General features: G+C 29.8%; 1 protein-coding gene across 2 annotated transcripts in view; it reads left to right on the top strand.

Annotated features, from left to right (window-relative positions):
* Positions 1-27,234, top strand: part of Prim1 (DNA primase small subunit) — a 34,201-nt gene extending 6,967 nt beyond the window's left edge. For both annotated transcript variants that reach the window (XM_075365071.1, XM_075365069.1), the window contains exons 2-9: positions 996-1,115; positions 1,625-1,781; positions 11,209-11,384; positions 13,212-13,410; positions 14,747-14,954; positions 19,059-19,264; positions 25,987-26,165; positions 26,974-27,234. In XM_075365071.1, the coding sequence (XP_075221186.1) occupies positions 1,013-1,115; positions 1,625-1,781; positions 11,209-11,384; positions 13,212-13,410; positions 14,747-14,954; positions 19,059-19,264; positions 25,987-26,165; positions 26,974-26,993 (1,248 nt within the window). In that variant the 5' untranslated portion in view covers positions 996-1,012 and the 3' untranslated portion in view covers positions 26,994-27,234. The remainder of the gene's footprint in view (positions 1-995; positions 1,116-1,624; positions 1,782-11,208; positions 11,385-13,211; positions 13,411-14,746; positions 14,955-19,058; positions 19,265-25,986; positions 26,166-26,973) is intronic.
* The last annotated feature ends 348 nt before the right edge of the window (positions 27,235-27,582 follow it).

The following is a 27,582-nucleotide window of genomic DNA, read 5'->3' as shown; positions in this document are numbered from 1 at the left end:
GAAGTGTTTTTGTTATACATAATTAATCTGCATTATTTTTCACTGTGCTTATATGTACAAAATAAAAAAAAATTATTTATTATACACAACTTGCTTGACCTTCCTCTGGACTCATCTATTTTCACAGAATGAAGTGTAGTCTTCTACATTTTCACAGAAAGTTTTCTACGCTGGTTTTGATATGAAGTACCCTCAGAACATCTTATGGTCAAATTTGAATATTCAGCTTAGTGTAATTATTTTATTTTTTGTGGGTTGACGAAGTCAAGTAAATTTTTGTATATGCAATTGCAGCATGATGCTGTATTGGCAATCGGCGTTAGCTGTAAGTACTTGGTTGGAACCAAAATAGGTCTAAAAGTTGCAGTATTTAAGGATGTTTATTATTCTATGCACTTGTACATAAGTCTTGATGGCATTTGCTTCCACAAGAACCATGTTTTTTCTTACTTTGTCCCATATCTGATAATATTCTTCTATTTCTTCAACCACATTCTTGATCAATCTTGTGATTGCAGAATGGAGTATTAGTAAACAGAGCTTTTGGGATTCTGTTTTACATAAATGTGACCAAGGACCTGCTAATGAAATTCTTGATATCCTTTTACTCTGAAATTCTTTGCTGTTTCTTCTAGCCGTTTATATTATTATAAAATGTAATTTTTTCTGTTGATTCTCCTTTCTACTGTTTTTTCTGTAGAAAGTACATACATTTTAGTGTTATTTAATCCCATAGTTGTTAGCCTTAAATGAATCAAAATAACAAGCAGTGAAACTGCACATAATACTGTTTTATTTTAATTATCTACAGGAGTTTATTAAATATGCTACCAGTTGTTTAAATTTTATCCTTATTAACTCTATTTACTTTCCAGGATTTTACTCTTGATATTTTCCATGAAATGGAATACCATTGCATTGTAAGTTGCAATTAAGGTCTAAGTTTCATTTATTGGTTATTTTATGGTATTAAAATTAACTCACCTTTATTACAGAATATCTACACTGCAAAATGGCTGACTTTGATCCAGCTCAGTTACCAGATATGCTTCCTCTATATTATAAGAGATTATTTCCATTTGGACCATTCTATCGGTGGCTTAGTTATGGAAATAGTAAGTTTTTTCTTTAATTTTCTATTTATAAGTTTGTTAAAATATAATGTGTAAAATTCAGAAAGGTTCTTACTATAAATACATTTAGATTGCAAATAAATATCATTATAAAGCACTAACTAATGTCAAAACATAAACTTATTATATTTTGGAATACAACAGTTTTACAGTAAAAATGTAACCAATAATTATTTTGTATTTTTTATCTATATATTATTCTAGTTTATATTTTTAAAAGCTATATTATTAATGCGAGCTGAATTATTAATGATTAATTCTAATTATTTGTGTGTTCAAGCCCACATTTACTCACTATCTTTCGTTCTTTAATTTTTCTTTCTCACACCTATTGTAATATAGTTTAAAGTTCATTTATTGAATGTGTACGTTTAATGAGATAATTTTCCAAGAAATTCTTAAAGTGATGCCTTGATTATATATATATATATATTTATTTATTTTTACTTTGTTTTAAGATAATATTTTTTTATTATTCTGTTTTATTTTAGTTAAAAGGGAATACTTTGAAAACCGTGAATTCTCATTTACATTGGCTGAAGATATTGTTATTCGGTATCAAGCATTTATGAATCAGACTGAAATGGAAGATGAAATTAAAAGAAGATGCCCATATAAAATAGATATTGGAGCTGTTTTTAGTCACAGGTAAGTTAATTTTACTTGAATAATAAGTATGATCAGTCATATCGTTTTGTTGAATATTGTATTTCCTAATATGTTGGGTAAAATTTTCAAGAATGTATTTGTTTCCTATTTGAAGTTAAATCGGATTTAAAAAAATATTAGGAGCAGCATATCTTGAAATATTGATTTTATATTTTTATTGAGTTAGCTGCAAAGAACCATTTTGTTTTCATTATGTATGTATAATTCACTAAATACAGTAAAATAATTACAAAGTATCTAGTGAACAAAACTAATTGTAATAATAGTGTTTAATTACTGTTATTAAAAATATGGGTCTCTTGAGAAACAAAAACAGCTTGACATTTGCTTAGTAACAAAGAAAATGGCTGTCTTGATCCATCCTGATTACAGTCTAATGCCACATTGTCTTCCTACCATTTCAATTGATGTTTTGTTAGTTAACCAAGATTTATTTAAGTGTTTAACCTTTTTTCTTTTTTTAACTGATCTATAAAATTATAAAAGTTACTCACTTCCTAAATACGTGGAAATTTGTTTCATGAAGACTTTCTAGATTTTGTATTCAGCAATTTAATCTGTGGTTTGTGGGTGATACTGTTGTTTATTATGACTATTTTGAATGTTTGAAAACCCCTCATAGACAGTACATGCCCAAAGTGTATTTGTTTTGTGTGTAAATTTCACATGCTTCAAGTTGAGTTATCGCTTTTATCTGCTTTGTGTAAAATTTGTTTGCTGTTATTTGTATGTCGTATATGTGATGTGTACGGTATCTTTATTTATCTATTCTTAAGGGGTGATAATCAGAGATTGATTTTGTTGTATGTAGTACCTGCTGATGTGCGGGTAAAAGTTCAGTTGCCTACCAAATATACATTTTGGGTATCAAATTTGGTTACCAAATATACTTTGAGTATGTTGTGTTTTATTAATGATAATGTTACATTTTATTTTAAAGTAAAATTGAAATTAAAGAAAGTATTAGTAAATGAAAAATGTTTAATTTTCTTTATGACTTAATTATTCTGTTCATAGTAACATTTATTACAAGAATAAATTTATTAAATGTCTATTTTAATTATTTATATACATACATACACACACACACACAAAATGTTTTATATATGTATCAATAAGTATTACATTTTAGAGATAAAAAGCTCAAAAAATATGAAGAAATATCAAATGCGTTTTAGATATATAAAAATCTTAATTTACTAGTCAATCATTGTTTTGACCAATGTGTATTATATTTACAATACATGTATTTGAAAGTGTATTCATTTATAAAATTGAAATACTGTTGGTGATTGAAAAATACTATTAAAGTTGTATTGCAGTTAGGCTTTGTATATGTGTTATATGATACTTACATATGATATATGTGATACATGTATGGACATACAGATGATTCCTTTTGAAACCACATCTCATTCAAATCAAAATTTTCCAGATTTGCAAACAAAAAATCACAAATCATGTCTCAATAACTTCGCCGTTTACTATAACACCATCTCCTACTTCATTTTCAAAACAAAAATGGCCCAATGACGCCACCAACCCATAATCCACATCAAACAGTGATATTTTTTGGTTGTAATGATCGCTGTTGAATTATTTGTGTGGATTGGAATTATTCCAAGTATAGCAATTTTGTTTGTTTATAAAGCCATTAAGTCAAAAATGATGAGTTTCAACTGAAAAGATTTTTTGATGAAAATTTTTATCAACTTCGAACTGCTGTAGTCTTATTCAGCAAACCATTGATGCAAAGAATGGTCCTGTGGTTTTAATTCTTAAGTTAGTTGAATCTTATATGGGTGTAGACCAAGATCTTTACGCAAAATTTGTCATGTTTTTGTTGAAGAAAGGCCCAAATTCTTATGAGTGACATGAAATTGTTAAATTTTTATTTTCACAAAAACTTGCACTTACCACAGCAGTAATCTCTTGACTCCATGCATCTGTTTTGTCAGTTGGTGTTTCACACCGTAAATATTGCGAAGCACATGATATGTAACTCTAATAATTCCATATTTTGATAATAAATTTGTATGATTTGTAAACATTTTTGATGCGTGTAGCATTATATGATGGTTTGTCATAAACTACTGAAAACAAATGATGCTTGAAAAATTAAAATACAGTCAACATTGCCACTTTAATCTGTCAATTTTGAAAGTTTCCTATAATGTAGTGTATGTAATATATTCATTATAATGAAGTTATTAAGATCATTTTTATCTTCTAGAATAACTTACTGTTCAAGTACCATTGGAGTTTAGCACAACTTGAACCAACTAAAGCTATCATTAATTTAAAAATATTATTTTCATTGTTAATTACACTAACTTAATTTGAAAGTTCTATTAAGTTAAATTACAACTAAAGTATTATTATTGATCATTGATGTATAAAGGATAACATTGAGTTGAGTTACAGTAATGAAACTGATATTTTATTGACATTTTGTGCATACTTTTTCAAAGTAAAATTAGAGTATTATTTATTAGTTAGAAATTGGATATTCAGAAAATTAATTTTCTGAAAAATGATCTGTAACCAGTAATCATACATGTCTTCATACTCTGAAGACATTCAGTGTTATAAGAAGATACAAAAAGTGTTTTATGTGTGATCTAGAATGTTATATAAGAATAAAACACTAAATTTCATAGAACATTGAATTGATATTTTATTTTCTTACATTACTAATCTATTAACTTGTCTTTATTGCTGCCGAATCCTGCTTGGGTCAATTTAGAACTGGGGGGGTATATGTTGCGGGTTATCTCATTCTATGAGAATGTTAAAGTAACTGTTTGTTAGTGAAGGTACTGACAGTGTTACTAGAGAGTTTTCAGATGATCCACATTTGGATAATTAATTTTCACTGTACCCAGTCTAGTTTCTTTGCTTAAAAAAAATAATAAATTTTTTACATGTATTAGGTGATGCATAAAACATTTTTTTTTTTTTTTTAGTACTTTTTACAGCATAGAATATTTATAATATTTTGCTTTTGTTAGAGTGTACTAACTGTAGTATTGATGTTTATTAAAATCAGGGTGACTAGGCTCAAGCTGTGAGTGGTATAGTTTTGGATTTTTTTCTTATTGTGTATGTATATCTCATTCTATATTTGTATTGCTGTTGCTTGCCACATGAGCGATTGCATCAGTCGGTGAATCAGATTAATACATATCATGTTCTTAAATCAAATTATAAACATTTTTGAATAAAATCTGTAATACTGAATAAGGCATATACTGTAATAAGACATTAGTGTCTTGTGTTTGCATTGCATTTTCCAATTCTTTGATAGATTGTTTCATAAAAGTTTATGTTGCATAGATACATTTTTTTCATTACTTCAACATCATTATCATTCTTTACCTTTATCCATTTGTTCCTGGATTGAGCTGCAGTTCATGAACCTTCACTTAACTGTGTTTCTGTTCAATTTTTCATGTCTTTTTTACGTAGTGTAACCATCTTTTTCCTGTACTTCCCATAGGTGTTATAAAAATTTAAACTTATAAAAATTTTTAAATATAATATTAGGTAAAAAAATATCAGTTTAAATATAATAGGAAGAAGTTCCCAGACCATCTTAGTCTTGCTGTTAAATTCTTTACATTCCAGATTTCTTTTTGCAGAACTTCTATTCTGTCTTTCATACAAGTTTGTTATAAATTTTATTTTATTATCTTCTCTTTATGCAGTTATTTCAAAAAGTGCTTTCTAAACTACGTTAAAATAGAGACATTAATTCAGTCACATTTTTTGTTTACATTTCTTTAGTACTTCCTTATACCATACTAAGCTTATAATTCTAAAACCTCTTCCTGTCATCTGCATTGCTGCTAATAATAATTTCCTGATTGGTCTTTTAACCTTCAGGTATTTTTAACCCTACATACTGAAAACTTTTAATAATTTCTCCTGTTTCATTTACCTGAAAACTGATGTTCCGTTTTGAACATTACTCATCAGTACCGACATTTTGCTTTTCTTTGTGGGTATGTGCAGCTTCCATTTTTCTATTTTTTGTACCCAAGCAGTAAGATGATTTTGGGCTAAAATCTCTCCTCCAAATTAATAATTCCATTATGTATAACAAAATTAAAAATTTTCCATTATTAAAACAAAAAATGGGTTTTTCATACATTTTATATGAATGTTTAGTGGGAAAATGTTAATGCAAGGTAATAAAAAACCAATTTTTCAAAATAGCTATAATATGAATTGAAACTAAGAGCTGCTACTAGGCTTGTTTTCTGCAGACTGTACAATTTAATTTCGGAGTATTACAGTTAAAAAGTTAAGGCAATAAAAATGTCACAGTCCTATTGCATTTTATTACTGAAACATTACAATAATTTGTTGCAAATAAAAAAACTATTTCTAAAATAAGTTTTTAAATTCTTTGTTCCTTTTGAAACTTTGTCTTTATATTATACTAATAAATTTGGCTGTTAGTAATATATAATCTGTAATACCTATTATTTTATTACAAATAATCATTTGTTTTAAGCAAAAAAATTATATTACTTATTGTATTTTGATTACAGTAATTCTCATTTCTATTGTCTTTATATATTTCTAAACAGTTATTGATCATTTGTTACATCAGTTAACTGTACAATTAGTTTGAAAAATTAAAATTAAGGTCAAAATCATTAGACATTGATTTCTTTTTTATTCTAAGTTATTTTTAGACATTAGTTCTTGTCATATAATTAAATTTACTTCAGATATTTCCATAATAAATGTAATTCCTACTCATGTAACATTCTGATTTATTTATAATCCAGAAATTTTATTGGATGTCTAATAAAACTGAAATCTTTTATTTGTTTTAAATAATGCTTACATCAGCCATTGCTTATGAATAATTAATGATGAAATTGCATGATAAAGTGAAAGACCTATGTTATGATAATTGAACCCAGAACCTTTTAAGGCGTAAGGCTAGCTTAACCTTTATATAGTATTGTTTCTATCATTATACTGAGATTAATTAAAAATAATTTTAAAAAAAATTAAACTATAATTTAAAATTTTATTCCATATAAATTTACATTTAATCTAATTTCCAAAATTCTTATATGAAAATAAGGCATTATAAAAAATAATATTTGTGAATATTTAAATTCAATACTGTTCATCATTTTTTGGTATTTTATTGATAGAAATTTGAACTGGAGAAAGTCCATAAACTAAAATTAGTGAATAAACTAAATTTCTTTAATTTTGTTCTTTCCATAATAATCAGAAGATTGTTTTATGAAACACGTAAAGCAGTTTATCATATATATATTGATTTGATGAAATAGTTTTGTCATACTTTGCCTCGTGTTAATTTTTAAACAATTACCATCCTTATATTAAAAAAAAAACTTATAAAACTAAAACTATTAGTGAATTTCTTAATCATAAGTATTACATTAATACATATTGTTAAATTATAATTTTATGACATGAATTAACTTTTTATAAATTAAAAATTCTTCTCAAATAAAAATTTAATTTTTTTTAAGTTAATTACATTAGATCACTCTTTTGTACGCCATTCATCTAGAGGAATGTGGTATTTCTTGCAAATGCTTTTAACCACGCTCAAAAGATCTTTTTTAGTGCATCATGTGGGCAGAGCCATTGCAAGGTGCGATGGTGCTTGTGTGTTGATCTTTAGTGGTGTCCCTATTGTTTGCCAGAATGTGATTGGGATGGGATCCAGGAGAGTTTCTATTGGGAAGGGGAGTAGAGATTTTTTCTAAAAAAATTATAATTTAAAATAGCATTTTATACACTTAATCTCATATTTTTACTTTAAATAAGCCCCAGATGGTGAACACGGGGTTACAGTAGTCCTGTATGCGGGTTAACCAATCACATATAAAATTTACACCTTAAGGAATGTGAAACAAAAAAAGGCATTGATGATTAATCAAATATTTTTAGAAATTTATAGCTTTGTATACATCTTTATTTTTATTACAAACAACATGTAAAAACAATTATTAATTAATATATACTTAATATGAGACATGAAATCTTGAATGTTCGTTTGTGATTATTTCATCTAAATTAGGTTCCAACTAACTGGTAGCAATCCTTAACACTGAATGTAAATTTTCATCAGTGGTTGGTAATTGTTATTTATTTTTTGTGTATTCATTAATGAAAAATTCCTTTCACATAAATTTGTTTATCCAAATAAAATTAAATACTTTTTGTCATAATCCAGAAAATGTTTGAATTATCTGCATTCAGGGAACCATAAAAAACTGTTAATTCGCTTGAATGAAACATTTCCTTTAACAAGTGATCTGACTGCAAATCAATCAGTTCTAACTGAATCTGAACTGGAGCATCCTATATATTAAAATTGAACTGTATTTATTAATGATAAATATCTTTTACTATTTTTCCATATTTACCAAAATCATTTCTCAAGTTTTCTTGTGATTCAAATTTTGGAAAGTGATTTAATTGTTTCTCATTTAAATTTTCAGCAAAAGTTTGTCACAAATGCTCGGATTTTTTACTACATATTAAAGATGTATTGCTTTTTTCCTTTTAGTGCAATATTTAGTTTGCTCAAATAATTTGGTTTGTTAACAGAAAAGGAGAATCATTTAACTATTCTTCATTTTGCAAATCAGGAAAGTTATTAACTTTTTCTTTAATTGATAAGAAACTTACAATTTCATCAAGCAAACTGTTAAAGCTCTTCAAAACCTTGCTGACGCTAAGCCATCTCACATCTATATGGTACAGTGTGTCGTAAAATTCACTTTCAATATCTTTTAAGAATTCGGTAAACTGCCAGTGATTTAGAGCATGTCCCTAAATAATGATTTATGTACTTGGATAAAATTCACTACTTTTGTTACAACATTAATGACATGAATCAGTTCTAAAACCTTTTTATGAAACACTTCTTGATAAATGTGGCAGTGCAGAAAAATATTTCACATTGTGGGTGCATCTCTTTTAGTTTATCACTGATTCTTTTTAATGAGCCTGCATTTTTTTCAGTTCTAGGACAGCCGTCTGTGGACTGATGCTTACTACTTTGTCCCAAGTTAAATGGATTTTAATTAGCCACTCCTCAAAAGTCATAAAAAGTCTTTTCTGGTAGTCGTATCTTTCATCAAATGTGTGCTAACCAGTTCCTTGCTAATATTGAATTTCTTCTATATGCCATGAATAAATGTTAATAATTGGCTTGTGTCAGTTACATTGCACGGTTCATCTAAATTGAGAAAACAGTGCTTAAAATTTGCAATTCTTGTTCTTAGTTTATTATTTCTAAAACTTTTACCATGCATTGCTTGGAAAACTGCTTCAGTAAACGGTTTACACAACTTTGCAACATTATGTGCAACAACTTTGTTGATATTGTTTTTGTTTTTGAAGATTTTTGTTTTTTTTGCTAGTTTTTTTAAGTACTCTGCAATATTTCACAGTTTCTTTGATGAAACTGATCCATATTTCGAATGATTTGTTGAAAAATGCCTCTAAGTTGAATTCTTTGAATACAGCAGTTGTCTTGGAAAATTAAACAAATTGCTTTATTATTTATATCTGTAAATAAATACTTTTTGTCCATGCACATTAAAATTTCAGCATTTCAAATCAATTTTTCATTTCTTGTGCTGGCTTATTTCAACATCTGTAATTAAATAATTAAAATAAAACCATTAAAATTCAAAAACTTACCTGTGAGAAATGTACATTATTCTTAGAGTTTGGCACACTCGGACGTAAAGCACATACAAAATCTGAAGTCTACAGCGAAAGCACACTTCACGTCGATTGAGTTCCATAACTTGCTAACATGTTATTGCTGCTTTCACTATGATCCCCCCACCAAGCTACTTTTTTCCTGTTGTTTTCCTGTAATCACCGTCAGTTATTACTTCAGAGGATGAATGAGGATATGTAGGAGTGTAAATGAAGTGTAGTCCTGTACAGTCTTAGGTCAACCATTTCTAAGATGTGTGGCTAATTGAAACCCAACCACCAAAGAACATCGGTATCCATGATCTAGTATTCAAATCTGTATAAAAGTAACTGCCTTTACTAGGATTTGAATGTTGGAACTCTCTACTTCGAAATCAGCTGGTTTCCGAGGACACGTTCACCACTAGACCAACCTGGTGGGTGTTCCCACCAAGCTGCTAGTCACACACATATACACTGTAATAGATGCGCACTCATGCTGCTTATAGTTAGCTTGTAGTTTGCTTATAAAATAAGGAAGGAAAGAAATGAAAATGTTGTTGCGCAGGATTTCATAACAGGCCGGATTAAACAATTAAAAGAACCACATTTAATCCATGGGCAGGCTTTTGCCCATCCCTGATCTGCAGTTAAGTATACTTACTATTTATAACTACCGAGTCAAAGTTGCCATAAAAAATTAGTAAAACAAAAAATAAGTTTCTAAGTGAACATAACATAATTGTTATTTATTTTACATAATGGCAAGGCATTAAGGATATATTAATAAAAAGTGAACAGTTACAGAATCATGAGAAAAAGAATGTTTCAGATTCATACTGTAATATAACTAATTTCAAAAAATGACATTTATGTTGTGTACAAAATATTTTTTTCCAATACACTATTATATGACCTTTGGTCATCTACCAGGTTGGTTAGCATTTAAAAAAAATAATAAATTATATAATCAACTATCTTTTCAGCTGAATACTGTAATGTCACTTCAACTAATTATTTATATTTAATAGTGTTAATTTTAAAATATAACTATTGCAGCGACAAACCAAACTAAAATTTTCTAATGAAAAATTTTAAAAATCAACTTTAAAACATTTTCAGTCATTTCACTCTTCATCTTCAGTGACTGTTTATTCTCACATGAAAATAAGGTAATGTTATTATTAATAGACATTTTAATTAAACAAGTTCATATTTAAAATATGGTCAAAAAGTATGTTAGATTTAAATTTTGTGTTAAGTATATCATTGCTGTGAGTCCTTACATGTTAATACGTTATTTCATAATGTTAAAGTATGTTAAGATATGGTACTTATTTGTGTTATGTATAGAACATCAAGTTGTTTATGTTATGTGTATAATGATTCTTTTTTAAGTTTACATTATACCTAAGGTCTACAATCACACATAATCATAGATATGTCATTACTTTTGTTAATTTATATTTATTCAAAAAAATAAACTTTTTTTTGATTTCCCTATTCTTTCTTCATCTAATCTAAATAGCTAACATTTTTAAGAATGATTTTTACATAATTAATGTTTAGATAAAAATACCCTAAATTGGAAAATTTTATTCAGAACTTTTAGTATATCATTTACTAAAGTAGACATATTTTTCAACTGTTTTGTAAATGTTTCTAAATAACTATTTATTTTATGTTTTAGGCCAAAAAATCATAGATTAGTGAGTTCATTATTCCCTGAAGAAAAGGAATTAGTATTTGATATCGATATGACTGATTATGATGATGTTAGAAAGTGTTGTCAAGGAGCTGATGTGTGCATTAAATGTTGGAAATTTATGTCAATTGCTGTTCAAGTTTTGGATACTGCTCTTAGAGGTAATCTTCATGCTTTTCCCCACTATTTTTAAACAGCATGAACAGTTATGTTCACTAATTAAAAATCTGTAGTTTTTCTTAATTATAAATTTTTCTTTGTTTATCTTCTTTTTTTTTTAATTTTTTGTTCTTTAGCAATTTAATCATTTTTCCTTTTTAATCAAGTTATTGTGATATATATAGCATAATTTTAAGGTTAGGTGATTAGCCTTTTGGTGCCATAATAAGAAGGGATCAAGGGTGCATAAAGGATGATCTATTTACTTACTTCAAAATGGAGGCAACTGTTCTAAAGGATACCATTTCACAGACAGTTCTCTCCAAGACAAACCCAGACGCAGTAGTATGCACTGATGGATCGAAAAAGAACGATACCGTTGGATGCACATTTATTGTTAATGACCAAACCTATATGTTTGGTCTACCTGGTATTATGAGTGTCTTTACTGCTGAATTATACACTATAAATAAGGCTTTGAATATCATTAACCCTAAGTACCATCCTTGTTTGTATTGACTCATGTAATGCTCTCCAAGCTTTAGAAAAGTTTTATTCCAGACATCCCATCATCACCAAAATGTATAATTCAGTCGCTGAGTTGAACCATCACAACATACAAGTGAGTTTCTGCTGGATCCCTAGCCACATGGAGATTCCTGGTAATAAATCTGCAGATTCCGCTGCTAAAGATGCACATAGTCAATCGTCCTTCATTACCCATGTTACTTTTTAAGAATGATTTTTACATAATTAATGTTTAGATAAAAATACCCTAAATTGGAAAATTTTATTCAGAACTTTTAGTATATCATTTACTAAAGTAGACATATTTTTCAATATACAGAAAAATTCTTCGTGAGGAAGTGGTTCTTTGCTGATTGCAAGTAGGACATACAAAAGCTACTCATGGGTATCTGATGTCAGCTGTAAATGCATCATTATGCATAAGATGCAACTGCTGCTTGACATCCTTGTGCCTTGTGTATTGGATGTGCTATGCGGCTTTGCATCAGAAATTTAAATTGCTCGGGAACATTCGTCAAAGTTTTGGGCCGGGTGTTTTTATTTCTTTGAAGTGTTGGTATTTTAGATACTTTTTAGTAGTGTTGTTTTATTTTTTATTTTGTTTTTTACTGTTTTGGATTTCATTAAAAATTTTTTTGTTATCCGAGAAGGAGCCTTTTACACTCCTCTCAGAGTTCGTTAAATATATATTTTTTTTAATTTTAGTTATATATATATGTATGTATATATAGCTGTTATCTATGACAGTAGATTAACTTTTATCTGTGATGCTGGTTATAATTAAATTTTTATTATGTTAGCTATGATAGTAATTGTCATCTGTTTTGTGTTTAATGTTTTAGTTTAAAATGTTGTTTTTGTATTTCATATTTTAATTTAAGTTTTAATTTTTGTTGTTGTTTTATTAGGTCTTATATTTTTGTTTTCATGTGATGATAACGTAAAAACGTTATCCAACAATTTTCCACTGACTAACTCAAATCTATACTGCAAAAATTAAGTATTTATTTATTTAGTTACAGATATTAAATAGTCATCCAAGAGCATACTTGCTAAGAAGAATTGTTGTTGAATTGTGTAACCTGTGAAAATATTTATCTGGATTATAAACCATTGAGCCAGATAACAACTGGAGGGTATTAACAACTTCACGAGTCAAATTAAACAAATATATATTTTTTTAATATTAGAATCCATATCATACATAAAAATATGTTCACTCATTGGGAATGTTTCCATTCTTGTATGTTTTTTTTTTTAATTGTGTTGCTTTGACATAGTCTTACTATTTACTATTTCAGAGGATTTTGGTTGGGATCATCTATTATGGGTTTTCTCTGGACGAAGAGGTGTACATTGTTGGGTATGTGATGAATCTGCTCGTCACCTAGATCAGATGCAAAGAAGTGCAGTTGCTGAATATTTACAAATAGTTACTGGTGGAGAAAATCAAGGGAAAAAAGTTTCTTTACCTGGTGATAAAATGCATCCTTCTATTGTGTAAGGTTTATTCAGGTTATTATATAAAAATTCATATTAGAACTAAAGATAGAATCCTTGAAGTTCTTTATAGCTGTATCAGATATTTCACATAAACCTAATAATTAGAATATATGAAATGAATCTCAAGATTATACCCAGAATAAAACGTTTAGTACCTTTTGTAATAATCCACTATCTATCAACTCAGCCACAGAGGCTGACAACAGCATTATTAATTTGTTCACGGATAAGCAGTTTTTAATATACATATCTTGTAAGCTGAATTTTTTGTGGTGTCTAGTTCAAATTACAAGAAATTCACTTATTGTGAATATGAATAAATAAACATTTTTTGTAAAAAGAAAATCTATTTTGACAAAAAAAGATATGTCCCCTCGCTAGATGTGATTGATGTATGGTCTATAGAGTTATACATTCAAGTTTACTTCACTGTAACCATATTTGCGACATATCTGTTTAGCAACATAAGATACTTTCTTATATTTATACAGTAATTTATTTCTTTGTTTAGTTAAATTAATCGTTTTCACTTATTAGGTTTTCTGTTAATTCCATTAAGATCTTTTGCAAAGATCTCTATTTCTTCAGCAACATTATCATTAAAAAAAATAAATAGTAATAACAATAAGCAATGCCACTTTCTTTTTAAAGATTTATCACACATTTTTAGAAATAAAAAAAAAAACAGTACAATCCAAACACAAAGGCGCAGTACATTTACAGAATCAAAGACAGTTTGTACCATCAGCATTTAACAGCATCATTTTCAAAACTAACTCATGCATAGCAATATGGTATTAATTTACCGTGCAGGATTAATGGTTATAAAGAATAACCATGATATCTACTGATGTTCTTCAGAACTTCTGGTTACAAGAATTATTTTTGAAATAAATTTCATTTTGAACTTTGACATATGTGTTGAAAAATTAAAAGTAGCCACTTTCAGGGTTATTGATGTAAAAGTAGAGGTAAAGAAATGTGTAAATTTACAGCATGTTATGTTACAAATTAAATATTTTGTTTAGAAATGAATAAGTAACAAAAACTGGTGTTATTTCCACCAGTGATATAATCATCTATCACATAAAAGCTGTTGAAAGCACCAGTGACATACATAGATCTAAAATTATAAACTAGTGAGTTTCTTTTCCCCCAGTAATGATTACTAATGGCTAGTGGCCAAATAAAAGTTTATAAGGCAAATTCAATTTTTACCATTAAATATGTACTCCACCTAAACATTGTATTCCATGTATACCTAGAATGTATAATGTTAATATATCAACTCAATGTACTGAAGTTAACGATAAAATATTAACTGTTGTTGCAGACGTGCTGTTGAGATAATAGAGAAACAATTTATTAAATTAGTTGAAGAACAAGATTTCTTCAGTGGTGAAGAAGGGACAGCAAACGTTTTAGCGACTATTAAAGATGAATCACTTTATAATGAAATTAAAAAAGCATTGGCAAATTGTTCAGAATCTAAAGAAAAATGGAATAAGATTGAAAATATAATTAAGTATCAAAGAAATAAGGTTAATACTTCTTTAGATATTTTACATTTATTATAAAAATTTTCTTTACATTTTTAGTATATTTTTAACTTTTTTTTTTATTATTATATTTTGTTGTTATTATTGTTATTATCTTTTATGACCGCAAAAATAGGATCACTTCAGTCAGTCCATTTTCAAGTCTCTTCGAAGGGAATGTTTAGGCCTTGCTGTCCTAAACAGCCTTTTTCTTATGTTCCGATTTTGTGCCCTTTCTAGTGTTGAAAATGTTCGTATTGTGAGTTTTTTCTTGTGAGTGTGTAGCGAGTGTTTTTGTTCTTGATTCTGTTGTTTAATTTTATCTTAAATCTGTGGTATCTTCTGGTGTAAGACCAATTTCCTTCTGTTCCTCTCTTATTTCTCTGATCTATCTGCATCCTGTCTTAGTGTTTTTCGAGTCGAGATTGTACTGTTCTAGCTGTCTCAGAAGTCTTGAATCTTGCTTCCTCATGATAATCCAAAGAATCCTTGTCTCTTCTTATGCATGGCATCAGTGATGGATTCTAACTCTATACGCGACTTTGTTGGCACAATCCACCACTGCCTGTCCTCTGGTGCTTTTTATTGATGCATTAGTTTACTGGTCTGCATGAGCCTAAAAATAATAACTGGGCGTTTAATAACATTTTGTAATTTCATTAATAACTATTTCAGTAATAACATTCGGAAAAATTTCCGAATGCCTGAATCCCAGTTAAGAGTACCATACACGATTTATCTAAAAAAGGTTTCTCAGGATTTATCTAAAGGTTTCTTTTTATGGAAATGTTGGTGATTTAATACAGTTTGATTTTGGATTTTGTATTTTTCTTGTTTGTGTGTATAGTGTTGGAGCATTCTAGTGCTTCTAATTGTATGTTATCTTCTAAGCGGCAGCCCACCGTTTCCAAATGCTGCCTTCTCTGAACTCTGGTGTTGCTTGGTTCAGTCAGTGGTGTATTCCTTAAACGACCATGGTTGACTGTCGAGAGGTTACCTGTGGTGGGACTAGGTCTCGTATTACAAATCTAGATGTGATGTAGTGAAGAGAGATTTGATGATAAATGAAGCTGTGAAGTTTGCTTAGATTCAGCTTACCAGATGAATTTCTCCTATTTGTTCTGAATATATCCAGGCGCACGTCATAGAGGCTCTATCTGACTTTTGTTAATGTTGTTATTTTGGAGAAAAGTTACAAAGTCTGATCCTAAACATTATGCCCAGTATTATATGTAATATACAGGTTGAGCAACATAAAACCAAACCCATAATGAAACCATTACACAACAGTATTTATGAAAGACTCACACACAACTAGAGTGACTAGTGGATGTGTATCTTAGTACTGATTGTTGCTGCCATTTGTCAGGTGTTTACGTGTCAGTGCAGTATACGTTTTGTTGCAGTGCAGTTATGTTTGTGTAAAGTGTCTTGTTCAATCCAGGAGAGGATAGTTATAGTTGAGGCCTATATTTGTTCTGAATCTTTAAGGAATCACATAAAGTATTCGTAGAAAAATTTCTGAATGCCAGTATCCCAGTGAAGAGTACCATACATGATTTATCTAAAAAAAGGCGTACAATATGTTCGGTTTCAAATGCAAAACGAAATAGGCAACCTTCCGTTAGAACTCCACAGACCATTGCCAGTATTGAAAGGAGAATTACTGCTAGTCCAAAAAAATCATTACGTAAGTTATCCCAAAAATCTGGTGTTAAATACACATCTTGTAAAATTCTTCATGAATTAAAATTGAAACCTTACCATATTACAACTGTGCAATAACTGAAGGAGACAGACAACGAGCTGTCAGCAGAGGACAGTGGCCTCCACATTCCCCAGAGTTGTCTACTTGCGATTTTTTCTTTTGGGGCTACTTGAAGGAGAGAGTTTACGCACCTAATCCCTACAATATTGATGAACTGAAGGTAAACATTCAACGAGAAATCAACATAATTGACAATAACGTTTTGCATCAAATGATTCTCAATATGATCAATCGAGCACAAAAGTGCATTGATGTCTAGGGTGCTCATTTTGAACATCTTTTGTAACAATAAGGTAAATAAATGCAACATTTAAATTACGTTTTATATTTTTCCTACCTAATTTATTCGTAGCATTCATAAAATTTCATTCCAGTATAACTTCCCAGTATTGCAGTGGTTGTGTTGCGGGTTCGGTTTTATACCTTGTGTAATACATTAATAATTAATCTTTCAGCGTTGAAAAAAAAAGTGTGTTTTTCGCTTAAGATAATAGCATATGCTGTTTGTACATAGATGTTTATTTTACATGAAAAAAATATACTATGTAGCTAAGCAGATAAGTTACCTGAGATTAGTACAATCATAGCAGTATGTAAAATTGCATACCAATGAACTTTTCTGTACAGTGCTGTGCCATGTGCCAATTAACACCAGGTAAAATACTATGTGTTGATGAAATGTTTATTTTTCAACTTGTAATAGCTGTCAAAGGCAGCATGCAACCAAGAAAATTTTCAGAATTTAAATAAAAGTGAATTTTTACTTCTTTTTTTAAAATCTGAAAATTAAAAGTAATGTAACATAATAAGTGATCTTTTTTATTACTTGGCTATGTATAAAACTGTTTTAATATTTTGTAAATTTCATTGAATATGTTTTTTTTGGATGGATCATTTATTATATGTTACTTGTGCAGATGGATTTGTTTGAATATAAATTTATAATAATCATAACCATGTTTATATACAAACACTGGGGGATATTATCTGGCAAGATTTTACAACTATAAGTAATATTCTTTCAAATTTTTTTTTTCTGCTTGCGTAACTGTTTTTTGTCAAGTCTTGTGTAAAATCCTTTTGTGTTGCTGGACCCATTAAGATGATTCCACCAATGGAGCTAGATTTACCTGTGAATAAATAGTGTTCAATCAAATATGCAGTCCTGAATTAAGAATGGAAATTTTAAATATGAACACTTCTCTTGTTTTGGATTTTTGGATTTTGAAAACATTTTTTTATAAAAAGTGTACTTAGATAAATAATTATTTTCTGGGAATAATTATTCTATTTCAGATAATATTTTTATTATACAGAGATTATATACAAACAGAAAAAAAATGTTAACCATAAATAAAATTTTCCTATGAAAATAAAATTGATGGAATATAATAGAAAAAAAAAGTTTTTAAAGTATCCATAATGGTAACTGAAAGCATAGCACTAAATGGTTTCTGTTCAGTTCCATAATTTATTGTTTCAGTAAAGTAATAAAAAAGTTGTTTAAAATATGAGTATAAAAATCACCATTTTGTAATAATGAGTAATGAACTCTAAAGGGTGGTTTGTTACCTTTTTCACATTAGTTGTTTTAAAACAACAGCGCCAGTAGTAACTCTACTGAAGAAATTAAATTTGAAAAATTACCTTATAATTCAAAAACAAGTTATTTTTTTGAATAATTTTAAAATTATTAATCAGAACATCTTGTAAAAAAAGTATTTGTAAATATTATAAATAAATGGATAATAAAATTAATAAATATTTTTAAATGAATCGCATCGTAAAACCAAAAGCGCAAGAGAAAAAAATAAAAGTGTAATCAGTTATTAGTGTATGAAGAAATTTCTTAATATTTTTTTATGATTTTTGATTTTGAGAAAGTTCATACAGTAAAATGGATTACCTTTTTTCATTTTTTTTTTTTTTTTTTAGCAAAACCTAGAACATAACTCTAGAGGAGAAAGTTCATTTAAAGAGATTTTAGAGATGCTACTATGAACTTTATAGAGAAGTTAAAACTATCAAACAACCACTTCAGTTACTTTAATAGAGTCAAATAAATAAATAAGTAGTTGGCTCTATGTTATCACTGTTGGATGTAAATACGTAAATAAATTAAGGATAAAAGTTTTAAAAATACTATGAATTTCAAATAATCTATAATCAAAATTATTTGCTTTCTAATGGAAAAACTTGTTTTCTGTAATATAAATCTGATTTTACATAAGCATTTTCTGTATTTTTTAAAACGATTTTCAAATATAAACTTTTTTTTTAAATTTTGAAAACTTAATATTTTTATTATTTTTTTTTATAGTTATATAATTATGTTACAGGGTAATTTAAAATGGAGAACAAAAAATCTTTTAGAAGAGATAATTCTTCAGTATTCTTATCCAAGATTAGATATAAACGTCAGTAAAGGTTTAAATCATTTATTAAAAGCACCATTTTGTGTACATCCTAAAACTGGGAAAGTTTGTGTACCTTTTAATCCCCGTGTTGTACAGAATTTTAATCCATCTAATGTTCCAACTATCAGGTAAAGTGGTTTATTTTATGATTAATTTTATTTGTTTTTTGATTAGAAAAAGTACATTTTTGTTTGTATTTTTATTGGATTTTATTCATGCTAATAATATTTTAGTATTATCTGAATTATGTATAATACAATGTTTTGTTAATAGCAAAACAAGATGGATTCAGAAAAAAGAAATCTACAAAAATTACATTAGTAAACTAGGAAGAGAGGGATAGATGCAGTGGATTGAGGAGAAAAAATTATATCAGTTTTTTTATTTAAGTAAGGTTTTGATTATATGAATTTTGAACTCCTTTAAAAAAGGATTGGTTTAGAACATAGATTGAAAACAGTGTGCTGAGTTAAGCAACAGACAGAATTAGTATTAAGGAATTTTCCACCCTAGTTTGTACAAATATTACTTGGAGTTCTGCAGATTTCAATATTAGGTCTAGCTTTATTTTTAATATACAAGAGTAGTTCAATAAAAGTGTCAAATGACTGGAAAAATTATAATTTGTTCAATGAGATTGAAACGAAATCTTCTTTTCAACATTATCTCTGATTGCAGTTTGGCACTTGTCCCATCATTCTGTGAACTTTCTTATTCCAGTAATAAAGAATTGTTTACCTTGGTTTCTGAGCCATTCTTGATCCACTCAAAGTTGATATTCTTGGTGCCTCGTAAAAATTCTTTCAGAGGATCAAACAAACAAAAATGTGATGTTGTAGATCAGGATTTAAGATTGATGCGGCAACACCTTCCAGCTCAACTTTTAAATAGCTTCCCACATTTTTTGAGCAGTCCCCATACCGCTTGAAAGACCCCTATGGTGAGTGTTATCATGCAGAAGCCTTTTGAGAGAAAATCAGGGTGTTTCCACCTTACTGGAGGTTTCCCTTTTTACTTCCTAGCATACATCACAATAGTACTCATGTTAATTGTACATTGTACTTCAAATATTCACAATAAATTTACCTTTTATAGACCCAAAACACCATTAGCATCACTTTATCGACTGATGCATACATAGATTTGAATTTTTTCCTGGCAGGCAAACTCTGATATTTCCATTCCATATTCTGACGTTTGGATTTTGACTCAAAATGATGAATCCAAGTTTCATCAAATGTAAAATCAAGTAAAGAAAAGTGTGTTTATTTAAGATTACTTAAAAAAAAAAAATTGAAAGATTATAAAAGTGGCAGTAATAATATGTTTTGCATAGTTTTTATGGAGAAGCAAAAGACTAGTATTGTTCCATCACCAAAACAAGAATGCCTCATTATATATTAAGTAAACAGATATAATTATTATAATTACTAAAATAATTAAACTACTATTTTTTAATTAAATGTATAAATTACATTTTAATTGTTTTAACATGGTATCAATTGTATGTTAACTTCAGAAACATTTAAAAGTTTTCATATGGGTAAGTTTTGATAATGAAATCATATTTAAAATCAACTTGTATTTGTTTTTTATTAGGCTATTTTACATCAGTTTTCACAGAAAATCAATTCTGTACAAGTTTTGATAATAAATTTTACTCATTTATAGCCATTTAAAAAAGTGTTAGTATTACAAATATAAAAAAATGTGTTTTTAGACAACTAATTTTTCTGTATGTCAGGTATGAAAACTACTGGAGTTATGGTTCTAAAACCTGTTTTATTTAATTTGTCAGGTCAAACACCATAAGAAACCATCAAGTTTATCCCCTTAATGTATGTTCGTAAAATTTCAGTATGGATTTATTTCACTCTTTGCTCAGGAATCAGGGCAAAACTTTTCGCTAGCCATAACTTGCTAACGAAGCGTTTCTGGACCCATGTTTATATGAACTTTTTTTATTATTTTCACTGTTATATAATTACTAGTGTTACTACAGAAATTGCGGTAACATTATGTGAATCACCTGTATATAATCATAATTGTTAGAACATAATAAATTTGTGGAAAGCATAACATAAATAACATAACTCTAGTAACATAAATCCAGTTGATTCATTTCAAATGGTAATGAATTTTGTGATCTTTAGGACTAGTGAATAGAAATATTAAATCTATACTTTGTACATATTGTCCAAAATGTTTTAAAGAATAATCAAGTATCTGGATTCAAAACTACATGTAAATCAGAAACACTTATGTTTTTTAATAAGTATACTAAAAGAAAATTTTTATATATAAAAGAATATATACTGATTAATCGATGATCAATGCCATGCAGAAACTACTGAAGATAAATTGATGAAAATTTGTATACATATTTTTCTTACAGTGTAAGTGCATACTAAAAAAAGATTTTTTTAAATTCTGAGTTTAAAGGGTTAAATGGAGTAATAATAAAATTTACTATTTCGTTTTAATTTCTTGGTAACACATGAAGATATTAACTTGATTTTTTGTGTTTAATCTTCATATGAATATATAAAAACAAATTTAAAAAAAAATTTTCTGAAATTCGATCTTGAAAGGGGTGAAGAAAGGTGAAAATTTTAAACAATGACTGCAAATTTTCCCCATTTCCAACTACAAGGGTGAATCAAATATAAACTGTAATTTTTTTTATATAAATTTATTGATTAATAATATACACAATTCATACCTTCATAATTTCTATATAGTCTCCTGCACGATCTACACAGTTTTGCCAACAATTTAGAAGCTTGAATATTTCTTGTTCATAAAATGTTTGAGGACGAGTCGTCAACCAACTGCGCACGTGCTCCTTGATGTCTTCATTGTTTTCAAATCATTCCCCTCCAAGCAATTCTTTCGAGGTGCAAACAAAACATAGTTACTGAGGGACAAATATGGTCTGTAGAGAGGGTGGTCAAGGGTTTCCCAGTGCATTATTTTTCATTTTATCCCTTGTCAAAATCATGGTGTGCAGCCTGGCATTGTCATGGAGAAGGATGACATCTCTGATGGGCATACCCCATCTTTTGTTTTGGTAGGCGGCTTTTGTTGACTGTAACAGCTGGCAATAGTAAGCCGCAGTGACTGCCTCTCACAAGACAGTTCTGTACCCTGACAAAAGCTAACATAAGAAGACGCTGTGCTCGTAATAAAATATCCCTGTAACACTGGAATTGTAGACGATAAGCCCAGATGGGTGCAACATACAACATTATGGCCTCACAGACACCTATGTAAAGAATATGTGTAGTATGAAAATTCAACCCCCAATCAGGATGGATGAATATGAACACCAAAGAAGGCATCAGTTGCCTTCCTTGCAACAAACTGAAGGTGCTCCTTGAATTGAAGCCTCTCATCAAGAATTACATCCAGATACTTCTGAACAGTAATATACCTAAATGAAAGGCCGTCCATCACAACCTGCAGGTGACGGGTCACTTCTAGACGATTTTTAAGAAACATCATAGTGGTTTTCTTCGCACTGAAAATCATCTTATGCTGAAGACTCCACAACATTAGTACCTTACATCCCTGAATTGCTCTGAATTTTATTTCAACCCATGAGTTTACCTTGACCAGCAGCAACCCATCATCAGCATAAGCCATGATGTGGCAGCCCAGCCGGTGGACATCCTCAACCACATTAGAGTCGAATTCAGCAATCGAGACAAAGGGACCTAAAACACTGCCCTGCGGACAACCTTTCAACAGGGTCTTTCCTACTTTCGAACCGTTATCACAAAGGACAATGGTTCTGTTGCTGAAATAGCTTGAGAGAGTCTCAATCTCATTTTGCATGCAATCATGCAGCTGCAACTGAAACAAGGCAGAGGGCTACCACAAGTTATTGAAGGCCTTGGATATTTCCAAAAAGTCGCCAAGTACATATTTGCATTCGCTCATCAAAGCCAAATTTATTACCCCAAGAATAGCGTTCTCTGTGCCCTTGCCAGGGCGAAAACCATACTCGTCATCCATTAGCGAGCAATTAGAAGTCAACCTACTATTAATGCGGAGGTACAAGACCTTTTCGAAAACCTTACCTACAAGAGGCAAGAGTATCAAAGGCTGGTAAAAAGAATTTACAGTGTGGTCCTTGTCACCCTCTTTGAAGAGCAGTTTCAACTCACCACATTTCCAACATGCTGGAAGATATACAGTAAAAAGCATCCTATTAAAAACCCTATTCAGGGAACCAAGAATCACCAGCAAAGTGCGAACAAGGAGTTCCACTGTGATGCAATCATGTTCAGGGTCTTTATTTGTAGCCAGGCTACAAGTCACTTGGCAGTCTTCTGTCTCAGTAATTCCAGAAGATTTATTCTTAGAGCGAAAACCTACAATTTCCCTTCGGACACATCGATTTAAGAGGTTTCACCAACCTCAGTATCATCTGGAAGCAGATCGTTCATCAGAAGATTGAGGACACTATCTTTATCTATTGCAACTCCATCCTGGGTCGAGCGAGTCTACAGAAGAATGTTTTTTTTCTTTTTATGTCCAAGAACAATATAAACGACACCCCATGGGTTCTTATTTCCCTGCTCTTGTACAAAAGAGCACCAGGAATTATGCTTAGAAGACCTAACCTTATGAAAATACTTGGTCATTTTTTGACGATAGTTTGCAAGCAAGGCTGCACACCGATCAGGGTCACCCACTACGGGTCACAACGGCTCAGGAGAGCTGTTGTGCAGCTCTCCTGAGCCGGCCTATGGTCTGCTTCATTGTGCTTAAGTCCCGAGTCCACCATCCAGCTACTCTCTCTTGACCCGTACCTGTGGGAATTGACTGATGAGCAGCTTCAACTACCGCAGAAGAAAGATTCACTGCCAGGTTTTCTAACGAGAGCTCATCCAGTCTTCAAGCAAAAAAAGACAGGGCCTGGGGCCTACGCCTGCGTTTGGAGTCTACTTTAACCTCCAATTTCCTAACCGCCGGAGAGTCCTGGATGACGTAAATAGTCTTCCACATCAGTATCCACTACCAGCTCCTTGCCAGTCTCTTTTATTAACTTAATCTTAAGGCGCTTTTGGCTGTCGCAAAGGGCAGCTTGAAAGTCCTTCTTAAGATCAGAACTTGACTTGGTGGATCCCTCTGCTTATTCACAAAAAGCACTTCTGATTTTTTGGTCTGGTTGGCCTCTCGCTTTCCTCAGACTACCTCAGTATAGTGCTTGGGCTATGCTGGGGCTGGAACTGCTTTCTGAAGCACCTTGACCTTGGGCTTGGCCAAAACTTTTCTGCCATAGCAGGAAAGACCTCTCAAACTTCTGCAAGCCTAGGAAGAATTGTCTTCCTTGCACCAGAATTCACTCTACAGGGGAGCTCAAGAAACCCAACCAAGTAATCCAAATCATCCTGGACCGCTTTGACCAGCGGGGCAGAACTGTGAGGAGCCAAGATGATCAATGATAATGGATTGAGCACTCCCATAGCTGATACCTAATTCTAACACTATTTCATTAACAATGAACTGGCAATCACATTCGATAAGCTCTTGAATGGCATGGATGTTGTCAGCTGTGAGACTTGACCTTGGGCGTCGATCATGACTTTCATTTTCTGCACTTTCTTGCCCGCCTTTAAATTGCCTGGCCCACGTATACACTCAGTTCTGGACAGTGTAGCATCTCCAAACTGTACCTTTAAATGAGTTAAAATTTCTGCGGGTTTAACGCCTTTATTAAATGATGGAACCTCTTGCTCACTCATGACTGTACTGACAACAGAGAAGAGCAGACGAGCTAACCAAGCTGGTTCCCCCTTTTTAACACAACAGAATATTAACCGTCCCACACTGCCATCCAGCTTGGAACTACATGCTGCATAGAGTAGCAAAAATTATTGTTTAAATTTGTTTCATACTCATATACTAAATGGGATAGTCTCTCGATTTAGGCTTGCAAATACTCTTCAGACAAATATCTAAACACCATTTTTGGATATTTTAAGTTTAAGGGGTAAAAAAATATAAATTGTTTTTAAAATTTTTGCCATTTTATGCTACCACTATTGAATCAATCTTTATGAGATTTGGCAACATTGTGATGGTAATTGTGTTTTTAATTCTGATTATGTTTTTCGTGAGCGAAACCACGACGGGAAAAACCAATTAGTGGGTCCTGCACTGACTAAAGTGTTGCTCTGAAGAAATTACACTGATAGTTTTTATAAATTGAACAGACTTTAATTTTTGCTTATCATTATTTTTCTCACAAGCATGAATTTAATGAATACAAGGAGTCCAGATGGGAAGGTTGTTTAGCCCTGACTGCAGTGGGAAACACAAGTTACTGTATAGATGAGCAAAGCTGCGACAGGGATGCTAGTAATAACCACTTCTTGTGGTGCTAGTAATAACCACTTCAATCTACACTGTCAGAGAGTAGCATCCTCAAAAAGTTGAAGTTATAATGAAAACAAGTTATATGAAGTTAAAAATGCTTGAGCTTATGAATGAACTGGTTATAGTTGGCATTTTTTAGTTGACAATGACCATAGCTTCTTAATATATATTATAATTTTTTTAAACTTCTGTTCTTGGCATTTTCATATTGTTGTTACGATATGGTGGTGTTCTTCAAAGTAAATATTAAAACTTAATATCTGCATTTATTTATAGGGAAGATCTCATGCTTTTGTTTCTCTGGTTCTAGTGACATCAAAATCTTTCCAAGTAATAATTTTACTAATTAGATATCAAAATTATTTCTTTGTTATGTTATTATAAAACTTTTTAGATTTATTTTTATTTTGTAATACTGCTTTTGTACCATTTCATAAACCATTATTCATCATTTTTTTTCTAGCTCCTTGATTGAAGAAATTCAGAAATTTGATGAAAAACAAGAATCTGTTGTAACAGATGGTATTAAATCAAGAGTAAAAGATTATAAAAAAACTAGTCTTCATAAAAGTGTCATCATATTTTTAGAATTTCTCCGTAAATTAGAAGAGACATGGAAAGGAAAATTGATACAAATAAGTGGTAAGAACGTTCTGATATTTATTCTAATAAAAATTTATTTTGCATTTGTTGTATTCTTGAAATAAATATATAATAGATAAAGCCACATAAATAATGAATCTTGATAGGGTATGGTTAAGAGGTTATGTGTGTATAATATTAATGGCAAATAGTGAGTTATTTACTCCTTCATGCTTAATGAAATCATGTTGTGATAAGGAAATTAGTGTTTCATAAGTTGGCAATGTTTATATCGTCATGTTATGTCTGATTGGCATTTTTATTTTCTTTCCAATATTAGTAACAATTGTGTATTATTCATGTGACTGTTAGATAAAAATGAAATTGGTGATAGAATTAGAATTTTAAATTTTCTATTTTGCTTAAAAAATTATCATCAGAGACAAGAAGATTGTTAATGTTGCCTATATATGGTTAAATGGTAATGACAGAAAACAAGTTTATAAGTTGTTTTGTTGATAATTATCTTGGAACAGAAATTCATCTACAAAAATAAGCTCCTGTTTTAGATGAATAAAAAATGCATAATTGTATCTTCATATTAAAAAACTATTTTTTTTCTCATCTGAACTGAACTTATGGCTTTAATTATTTGTTATTTATCCATTTTTAGTGGTTGTAAGAAGTTGACTGACTGTATTGTTAAGTTTTTAACTGTAATAATCAGCTGTATTTTTTAGATTGATTTAAAAAGTATTTGTTTAAGATATTTTATTAATTTTAATCAACATTGTTTGTTATTGCTTATAATAAAACTATTAAATACTTACATTACAAATTTTATAAGTTACTTTTGTTTTTTTTACAGATGAAAAAATGGAGTTTTAAAGAAATAAAATGACTGACATTAATTAAATTTTTCTATCTGAATTTATAGAATTTAAATTATTTGTATCTGTAAATAAATGTTACAGTTGTTATGACTGATTGATTTAACTGAAAAACTTGTTTAGTTCCAATCTGACTACTACATGTATCTTTTCTGTTCATTATAAACTAATTCTGTTCATTTAAAAAAAATGTTTAAGGTATTTGTTTATTAAGTATAGTAATAAATTTATTGCTTATATTGTGTAGAATCATTTTTCCTTAATATCCCATAATTCTTTATACAAAATATTAAGAATATGTTTAAGAAATTCTTTGTATCAGAGTATCATTTAGAAAAGTTTTTTGAATCCATAGATTAATCATCAGTTGAAAAATATTAATCTGGTAATGCAATACCATCATTCCATTTAAAAACTTATATTAATCATAATTAATAGAATTGCTATTTTGGTTGGTGCGTTCATTGATGATTTTTATTTACGAGGAGTGGCTGAAATGTAATGCACCATCACATGTTCACTCACAAACGAAAAGCGATTCCATTACATTTCAGCCACGCTCATATAATTATTAGCTGTAGTATTAA

This window comes from Lycorma delicatula, chromosome 4 (assembly GCF_047948215.1).
Source record: "Lycorma delicatula isolate Av1 chromosome 4, ASM4794821v1, whole genome shotgun sequence".
Taxonomy (NCBI): domain Eukaryota; kingdom Metazoa; phylum Arthropoda; class Insecta; order Hemiptera; family Fulgoridae; genus Lycorma; species Lycorma delicatula.
Note: the sequence above shows the minus strand (reverse complement) of the source record. Positions and strands in the feature narration are given on the sequence as shown.